Source organism: Phaenicophaeus curvirostris, chromosome 7 (genome assembly GCF_032191515.1).
Source record: "Phaenicophaeus curvirostris isolate KB17595 chromosome 7, BPBGC_Pcur_1.0, whole genome shotgun sequence".
Classification (NCBI taxonomy): domain Eukaryota; kingdom Metazoa; phylum Chordata; class Aves; order Cuculiformes; family Cuculidae; genus Phaenicophaeus; species Phaenicophaeus curvirostris.
The window spans coordinates 40,324,035-40,334,081 of NC_091398.1; the positions used below are offsets into that span (position 1 = coordinate 40,324,035).

Consider the following 10,047-nt stretch of genomic DNA (forward strand, 5'->3'; position numbering starts at 1 on the left):
TCAAACCTTAATGATTCTGTGATTCAATGCAACTCAAAGGTGGCATCAGCACAGCAAAAAGGACAAATATTTTATTGAGGTCCCCTGAGCACATTCTTTAGGTGAACCAGAAGTGCAGACCTGACGCTGAGAACACTGAGTCAGCAGCATGGGTTTAGATCTCAGAATAAAAGCTGATGTGGTTTCCCAGATATTTTCCAACATACACAAACCCTAAATGCCTTTTTCAAGTGGAGTTTAATAGATACAGCAGCGCTTTGCTTGCCATAAAACTGACTGTGAGGATTCTCCCCCTCTGCTCTGCTCTGGTGAGACCCCACCTGGAGCCCTGTGTCCAGCTCTGGAATTCCAGGCATAAGGAGGGTATGGAACTGTTGGAATGGGTCCAGAGGAGGCCACGGAGATAATGTGAGGTCTGGAGCACCTCCTGTATGAGGGCAGGCTGGGAGAGTTGGGGGTATTCAGCCTGGAGAAGAGAAGGCTCCAGGGAGACCTTAGAGCAGCTTCCAGTGCTGAAAGGGGCTCCAGGAAAGCTGGGGAGAGACATTTTACAAGGGCCTGGAGTGATAGGATGAGGGGGAACGGCTTTAAATTGGAAGGGGGAAGATTTAGATTAGGTGTTAAGAAGAAATTCTTCACAATGAGGTGGAGAGGCCCTGGCCCAGGTTCCTGAAGGTGTTCAAGGTTGGATGGGGCTTGGAGCAACCTGACCCAGTGACAGGGGTGGGACCGGATGGGCTTTAAAGTCCCTTCCAACCCAAACCATTCCATGATTCAATGAATGGCAAGTCTCCTACCAGGCCTAATACTGAGTTGTTTGGGTTTATTTGTTTAGTATTCATAGTAATGAGACAATCAGACTTTCTTTTTTTTTGCAAAATTTCTCTTGTTTTCCGTGGGATCTACATCACAAAGGAAGGAACAAATACGTGTTTCACTTATGATGTTATTCTGCTGCGATTCTGTTTGTATTTGTACAGCAAACACCCGTCTGTCCTGCTGGATCACAGCTTTTCTCCTGCTACAGGAAGCATGGTCCTTTGTGGGGTTAAACCTCAGGGTAGCTCAGCGTTGATGCCACAGTCCCTCATGGACTGGTTTGGGTTGGAAGGGACCTCAAAACCATCCAGTGCCACCCCTGCCATGGGCAGGGACACCTCCCACTGGATCAGGGGCTCCAAGCCCCATCCAACCTGGCCTTGAACCCCTCCAGGGATGGGGCAGCCACCCCTGCTCTGGGCAGCCTGGGCCAGGGCCTGTTACTTAATAAGACCCCATGTTGCCCTTGCACAGCTCAGAAAAACCATCAGAAGTGGCAAATAGGGTGCTCCTGGCCAGGTCTGCTGCAAATCTGACATGAAAAAAGAAGCCCCAGAAAGCTGGGAATATAACAATAGCTACTATTTACTAATCCTCCCTGATCCCTATTTCCTAGGCACTCTACAAACACAAAACAACCCACGCAAAGCTCTTTTTGTCTGAAGAAATTACATCCTCGGTATGAGACCAGAAACAGCAGATGGGAGACCACCGGGGAAACAATGAGACAATGCTGGCTGGTGGGTGAGAAACTCAGAAGCCCAGCATTGACAAGGACCTGATGGCAAGGGGAGCTGAGCAAGGGACACAGGAGAGGAGCTGTTAAAGCTGAAGCTGAAAGAGAGATTTACATTAGACATGAGGAAGAAATGTCTTCTTGTGACGGTGGGGAGGCCCTGGCCCATCCCTGGAGGGGTTCAAGGCCAGGTTGGATGGGGCTTGGAGCCCCTGATCCAGCGGGAGGTGTCCCTGCCCATGGCAGGGGTGGGACTGGATGGGCTTTGAGGTCCCTTCCAACCCAAACCATTCCATAGTTCTTTGATTCTGTGATGACTGAACCAGGATTGAACAGTTAAATTTTATCTGGCAGTGATGTTCTCAAGATTTTCAGGTTTTGACTGAAAATCGTTAGTTCAAAATGACTTGATGCGAGGCAACAGGACCTGAATGACACCCACACCAACACGGCAAACTGTTTGGATGTCAAGCCTGACTCAAAAAGGGACACTCAGTAATCAAACCAACACCAGTGCCACTGGTTTACCAGTGTAGCCCTAAACACCTGGTGAAGCGAACAGGAAATACTAATGCACTGAATCAGAAAATCACAGATAATGATGCTCTATAATAATGCAGCTCCTCAGAAAAAAGAAGGGAAGATCAATCCGGACCCTAGAAAAGAGCACTAATTTCATTAAAGGATTATCCCTCATAGAGGATTTTCTCTTTTAGAAGGTGGAAAACCTTCCCATTAAGCTCTACAGGAGCACGCAAACCAACCCAGTGCTGAAGGGCTAGGAGCAGGAGGGGCTTTTCCAGGGTCCGACTACGAGCACCCCATCTGCAGCCCCATCTCTGACTCCCTTTGCTGAACCTACTGGCTACAGGGAACTTAGAGGAAATTAAGCCATTAAATACTTCTCCCTCCCACGATTCAGCAAAGTACTTAAACTCATCACCTCCCTTCTTCGAGGGTGTATTTTAATCCACAGCATTGGCACCAGTTTAACCACCTTATCTTCCACTGGCACAACTGCAACGATGATCAGGCATGACAAGGAGATGCCTAAAGCATTACCGAGGCTGTAGGTTTGGGCTTCCAACCAAAAGTCTGCAGGTAGGTTTAAAGAGCACAGACACGATATTTTGTATAACTACTTCTTTAATGGCGTAAAACCATAAATCTTTTCCTGCACAGAAGGCAAAAGAGCCAGTGCTCTGTATGTTTTGAGAAAGTACTCTGAACGCTGTGATATCCTGAAATAAAAGCTTTTTTTTCTACATTAATTTTATAAAAAGCCCAGATTACGGTGGGCACTTGGATCTTTGTGATGGATATAGAGTTTACCTTTAGAAAAAACAAAAACACACCAAAGTTGCTGTGTTCCTGTGGACAAGCTTGGCTCCTAATTTTACTGGGTGAGGTGGAATTCTGTAACAAGCTTTCATGCTTAGCTGTAAGCATTTGACCCTAGAATGAAAGGCAAGACAGACGTAAAGAGGTAACATACTGATAGCTCTTTAAAACAATATACAATCAAAAACAATATACATAAGGGTGTTTATTAAACTATATACACCTTGAGACTATCCAAGTCTGACTGTCTCAGGGCATTTGCACAGTTCCTAACAAAAGGGAACTGCAGTGCTCCAAGATATTCAACTTAGAAGGCAACTAGTAGTGACAAAGCCTCCATTAGATTGGTGAGGTCTTACAAAGGCAGCCGAAACCCCATCATTCAAACCTCTAGCACTGGTCTGGGAAACCTGTTATCACTCCTATGATAACAAAACCCACTCATTTTCTACTGTCAAAAACTCCCCATGCCATCTTTTAGGGTCTTACAGGACAAGCCCCTAAGTTCAATAAGCATTCTGTCCCCTCAAGCGTCAGAGCACTAACTTCTTTGTTCATCTCAATGATGAGAAATTCCTTCTGCAGCAAAAGGCAATGGAAAAAGCTCACCATTCCTTTTTCCAGTGGTCATCTCCTTGCACAAGGAAATGCAACTCAGCTTCAAAGCAGTATTTTCTATCACGTTGGCCTACCCAGCTCTGTCAATCTGACATTTTATGCTAATGAGAACTCCTTCAAAACCCCTTTTCTCATCACATGCTCCCTGATAGACAATGAGCATGCAAACGTCCAGAATGCGACTAACAAAAGGAAAAAGGTGGCTGTATCTGGACGAAAGAGGCCTAATCTCTTTGGTCTCTAAGCTCATGAGAGACAACAAAGTTGCACCAGTTTGGTCTGTACGAGAAGCACAACATGTGAAAAGCATGAACGCTAACTTTCTAGCTGGATTGAAACCGTCTCTGAACCTTACTGCTCACTTCTTTCACAAATTCAAAAACCTGGGAAGAATTCCCTATCACGTCGATGTGTGTATCGTAAGGAATGATCAAAATGTGAGGGTAACGGGGTTTTAGACTCTCGCAAGCCTGTTTGTATCTCTGCTTTTCACTTCTGACATGCCCTTCAAAGTAGATCCTTTCTTTACGTAAAGCATTATGGAGTTCTAAAGACTTATGTTCAATTTTCTCTTTGACTCTTAATACCCGTCCAGCATCAGACCCACTTCCAGCACTCTCAATATACACTGTGGTTATATCACCATCTATGACGTCAGAAATTACAACATCATCACTCATGAGGAATGTCCTGGGAGAAAAGGACTTCATGTAGTGATAAATATCTGTGTCAAGAACAACCATGTGTTTTTCCCCATCTGCATCACGAGCAGAATCACTCGTCTTCGCAGTAAGTCGATGTTGCTGTAGCCTCCTCTTTGGCCTCTGATGGGATTTGCTTTTTTCTCTTTTGTCCTTCTCTGAAAGGGATTTTGCTCTTAGCAAGAGAAAATCTCTCAGCAACTGCATTTCTGGAAATGACCCTTGAACAGAAATGTGCCCATTAGATTGCAAAGGACCGAAGCTCAGAGCTGTGCTCTTTCTTTTAAGTTCTTGTATCAGATCTTGCAGAACAAACTGATCTTGGAAAACAGACAGATTGAGGACAGCTGTGACAGAGCTGAAGACCTAGGATTTTGAATTAGAGAAGTTGAGTGACAATTAGCACAGCAGTGGAAGTAGAACCAGATACAATATGAAGGAGCTTACGTTGCCACAGTAGCGGGTTACTGTCAGCAGATAGCGTCTGGACAACCTCCTGTCTTCCAGTTGGTGTTCATCCTTCTTCAGAACACTCTCTACAACTAAAGAGAAAGCCAGATTCACTTGTTGCTCAGTAAGACTTTGTTGCAATCCGTGGTTTCAATACAGGCTGGGGGGCGACAAGATTTAGAGCAGCCCTGCAGAGAAGGACTTGGGGTGCTGACTGATGAGCTCAACCTGAGCCGGCAACGTGCACTCACAGCCCAGAAACCACCCGTGTCCTGGGCTGCATCCAGAGCAGAGGGACCAGCAGGGAGGGAGGGGATTCTGCCCCTCTGCTCCGCTCTGGGAGACCCACCTGGAGCCCTGGGTCCAGTGCTGGAGTCCCCAATGTAAGAAGGACATGGAACTGTTGCAACAGGTCCAGAGGAGGCCACGAAGATGATCTGAGGGCTGGAGCACCTCTGCTACGAGCACAGGTTGGGAGAAGAGAAGGCTATGGGGAGACCTTATAGTGGCCTTCCCGTACCTGAAGGGGGCTACAGGAAAGCTGGGGAGGAGCTTTTTAGAAGGGCATGGATTAGTAGGATGAGGAGGAAAGGCTTTAAACTGGAAGGGCGAAGATTTAGATTAGACATTAGGAAGAAACTCTTCATGATGAGGGTGCTCTATCCCTGGAGCTGTTCAAGGCCAGGTTGGATGGGGCTTAGAGCAGCCTGGTCCAGTGGGAGGTGTCCCTGCCCACAGCAGGGGCTGGAACTCGATGGGCTTTAATGTCCCCTCCAACCCAAACCATTCTATGATTCTAAGATGATGCACCATTGGCAGTCTGATGGTGGAACACCTGATGGGTGTTTTTCTCTTGATGCTTTCCCTACACGTTTCCCATACATACGCACAGGCCATTCAATGCTCTTGCCTAATATTTTATGCATTAGTCAAAATTGTTCAGAGAGCTGCAGAAGCCAGTCTTCTTAGAACACTAATTGACAGAGATTTATTCTCAATGGCGTGACTACAAAAATCATATCTGTTATTCATGGTATAAAACAAACATGACAAAAGCTTTGCACAAAGCCTGTCCAGAGTCACAACTTCACCGAGCAGAAATCATAGAATCATAGACTGGTTCAGGTTGGAAGGGAGCTTAAAGATCCTAAAACTGTGACTAACTAAAAGATAAATGTTAAGTCTCTCAGTTCTACAAAACCTTCATACCAGGGAATAATTGAAAATCATTTGGCTTAGGGTTAACACTCCCAGGCCAGTTCTTTTGGGGACGGCTGTATTTACTGTAGTTTACCCATCTAAATACCTTTTTGGTCTTCAAAAGTTACATAGGCAACTCCTTTTTCCCTTGTTGGATACACCACTTCTTCCACATCCCCACCGTTGTTCTTCGACTTTTGGAAGTGAATCATCAGGATGTCAGCCATGATGTCGTCGGGCAGAAGGCCGTCGGGAACACCACCGATGACAACGGTCCTTGCGGATTTAGCCGCTTGTCCTGTTGCCTGCACATGGAGACAGGGCACACTGTAAACACAAGGAGCACGGCTCACCTCCCATGGAGGTTACTCAGATGAACCTAGATCCATGAAGTGCCTCCCCTTCCCTTTGCACAGACAACACGTGTGTAGCAGGTAATTAAAAAGGCTGCTGAATCAGATTTCAGCAAGCCAGACTCCTTCAGGCACCTTTACGTTACCTTGTAGTAAAAACCAGCCTGGCTCTTGTGTAACTTGCACCCTTTCAGTATCTTCTTTCCTTAGTGCAGTAAAAATCTGAACTAAATGTAACAATTTCTCTAATAAAAGGTCCACTGTCACACTGATGAGGTGCTTCCTCTGATTCTGATATTCCAAATCTGAAGAGAATGAAACATTTTAATCGCGTGCATTGTTCAGGAAAGATTGTCTTTTCCAAGAGGAAGCACCAGATCCAGACTGTGCTTACTGGTTAGGTTCACGAGAGCTGGGATCTCGGGTTGTGCTCTGCCTCATCTATCTCTGCTTACTGAATGAATAACCCTGTTAAATTGGAAGAACATAATCCCAGTCACCTGAGACTTGCAGTGCATAAAACAACCAACTACACACATGATTTTCATCAGAGCCAAACCTCCCAATGCTGCAAACATGAAACCCATCCTAAATACGATTTGCATCGATGTCTTGTTAAGCAAAGCATATTTTCTTTCCATTCTCATTACATGGATATAAACAGTGATGTTTCACTGGGAATATCATGGCAAAAATTACTGTAAATGGTGAATTTTGTAACAGTACATTGACTTTTTGAAAGAAAGTAAATAATTTAGTATGTCTGCATGGCAGCGGTCACGGGAATGAACTGTAACTTCAGAGCGCCTGTACTCGTGGTCAGTCACTCCATCTGAATTCTTTAGGCTTCTCTTACAAAGTTTCTTCTGGACCTGGGCTGCATAAATCATCAGGGCCAGCAGAGCAGCTACAAAGCCTGCAGAATGCAGAATGCCGGGAGCGAATGCTTCATTGACATCCATCCAAACCCTCGTGGACCACCACCGCAGTGTTTCTGAAGGGAGCGAGGAGACGAATTCAACACCACTGTGCAAGTATGCAAGCCTTGAATTCATAAAGACACGAAGCCTTTTCTTTATCGCCCATCACATGCAAAGAGCCAGGAGCTTTAATTATATTAAGCAATTATGGTGGTAGCAATGTTCGTGTGAAAGCAAGTTTCTGCACTAATGAGACAACATGAAGAGAATATAAACAGGCTGCTTCCAAGACGAGTAGAGTTCTAGGAAGGATTTTCTCACGCTTCACACAGCCAATGTGCTGCAAGCACCTCGCACCTTGCCAGCTGGTATTTTGGAACAACGCTCCTGCATTACTACTGGGTTAGGAAGAGCCCCATCAACGCAGAGTTTGTTAGTACAGAATCACTTCCCAAACCAGTCTGTGGCTGTCGCTGGACAGAAATGCAGAGCAGCAGGAGGTGGCACAGGGACACGGATGGGTGGATAAGGAAAGGGGCAAGGCAACACTGCTTGCTGGTAGCCACAGGGTCCAGCACTTTAGGTGTTCTTCACAAACACACTACACAGATCGACACTGGGAAGAGATCAGATGAAGGCATACCCATAGACCTCATCTGTTACTAAACCCCCTGCAATATCAGTCCTGGTGAGAGGGGAATCGGTGCTGCTGCTGCCCCTAACTCGCTGGAGGGCCAGGAGGGCTGGAGCTGCTGCTTTAGCACTGGGGGTACCCTCAGTGAGGAATCCAAGTCAGGGACAGGCACCCCAGAAAGCCAGACACGTCCTGGGCTGCATCCAGAGCAGAGGGACCAGCAGGGAGGGAGGGGATCCTGCCCCTCTGCTCCGCTCTGAGAGACCAAACCTGGAGCCCTGGGTCCAGTTCTGGAGCCCTCAGCACAGGGAGGACATGGAGCTGTTGGAGAGAGTCCACAGGAGGCCACGAGATGATCCAAGGGCTGGAGCACTTTATAGACTAGCAGGGATTATGTGGGGGTTTTTTTAATAAATGAATGAGAAGTTGCTGAGTAAATTCAAGGCCAGAGCTGACTCATAGTCTCTGCCAAAAAAATTCTGTCAGCATTTACTGACATACCCAGAGATCCTCAATGTTTAAAGTATCAGCTTTTATGAGAAAGCTGCTTTCAGGAACTGTCTGGAAAAGTGTAACGCACTTTCTCACATTCATTCATTTCTGCTTTATCCTCACAATAGAGATGTGGAACGTAAATGCTAGTGAAAGGGAGAGTTAAGAGGTGCTGGAGTTCCAGCTGTGAAAAATCTTTCGATGTCTGTAAACACACAAGCAGGGCAATTCCTCCTGTACGAGGCCAGGCTGAGAGAGTTGGGGCTGTTCAGCCTGGAGAGGAGAAGGCTGTGGGGAGACCTCAGAGCAGCTTCCAGTGCTGAAAGGGGCTCCGGGAAAGCTGGGGAGGGGCCCTGGATCAGGGAGGGCAGGGAGAGGGTGAGGGGAATGGTTTGAAGCTGAAAAAGGGAAGATTGAGATGAGATCTTAGGCAGAAATGTTTTGCTGTGAGGGTGGGGAGGCCCTGGCCCAAGCTGCCCAGAGCAGGGGTGGCTGCCCCATCCCTGGAGGGGTTCAAGGCCAGGTTGGATGGGGCTGGGAGCCCCTGATCCAGTGGGAGGTGTCCCTGCCCAGGGCAGGGGTGGCACTGGGTGGGCTTTGCGGTCCCTTCCACCCCCAAACCGCTCCATGATTCCCTGCTCCCACGCTCCTCCGGTCCCTCTCCCCCTGCCCAGCCCCTCTCCCCCCCTCTCCCCTCTCCCCACTCGCCATGCCGGCCCCGCCGAGCCCGGGCTGACGGAAGCGGAACGAGGCGCCTCCTCCCGCCGCGGGGACGGGGCCCTGGGAGCCTGAGCCCGCCCAGCCCCGCGCCGGGACCGTCAGGGGGAGCCGGGCCCGGCGGGTGCCTCAAAGCCGTGGAGGCACGGAGAGATTTGAGTCGGAAGGGATCTTAAGGATCACAGAAACAGGGAATCGTGGAATGGTTTGGGTTCAAGGGACCTCAAAGCCCCTCCAGTGCCACCCCTGCCATGGGCAGGGACACCTCCCACTGGATCAGGGGCTCCAGCCCCATCCAGCCTGGCCTTGAACCCCTCCAGGGATGGGGCAGCCACCCCTGCTCTGGGCAGCCTGGGCCAGGGCCTCCCCACCCTCACAGCAAAACATTTCTCACTAAGATCTCATCTCAATCTTCCCTCTTTCAGCTTCAAACCATTCCCCCTCACCCTCTCCCTGCCCTCCCTGATCCAGAGCCCCTCCCCAGCTTTCCTGGAGCCCCTTTCAGCACTGGAAGCTGCTCTAAGGTCTCCCCGCAGCCTTCTCTCCTCCAGGCTGAACAACCCCAACTCTCTCACCCTGTCAGTGTCACTGAAAATCTCATCTCTATTCCATGTCTTTAAACCCCAAACCCTCTTGCTGGTCCCCCACACTGCAATACCTTATAGGAATTTTTCCACTATTTCCTTTTTAAGTGTTTACTTCTCAGCATTTCTCAGTGAGGTGCAGTTTAAATCCATAACATTTTATACCTTCATCTGTTTCTTCTCCCCTTTTTTTGAAAGCATCTGACATTATCAAACAGTTTAAGACTATTACATGCAAAAATACACACTATTTGAAAATACTCGAGTCCCACTAGTATTTTTTAGTTAACCTACAAACTGTCAGGTCATCAGTCCGTGCCTTTGCACGCACTAGACAGCAAGAGGTGCTACAGCCACAAGGATCTCGCTCAGTAACAAATTCACCCATCAACCGTGGCCAGAGCAGCCCTTTGGTTTTCCATGTTCCACCACATCTGGTGCCTCTTAACAGTTTTTTTAGGGTAAAATGAGTGATGAGTGGC

General features: G+C 47.8%; 1 protein-coding gene across 1 annotated transcript; it reads right to left on the reverse strand.

Annotated features, from left to right (window-relative positions):
* Positions 1-1,274: 1,274 nt before the first annotated feature.
* RBM43 (RNA binding motif protein 43) lies at positions 1,275-7,677 on the reverse strand. The gene is made up of 4 exons (XM_069861598.1): positions 7,075-7,677; positions 5,972-6,170; positions 4,663-4,757; positions 1,275-4,581 (listed from the first exon to the last, which is right to left on the reverse strand). Exons 1-4 carry the CDS (start codon positions 7,099-7,101, stop codon positions 3,838-3,840), a joined length of 1,065 nt encoding a protein of 354 aa, XP_069717699.1. The 5' UTR covers positions 7,102-7,677; the 3' UTR covers positions 1,275-3,837.
* Between the last annotated feature and the right edge of the window lie 2,370 nt (positions 7,678-10,047).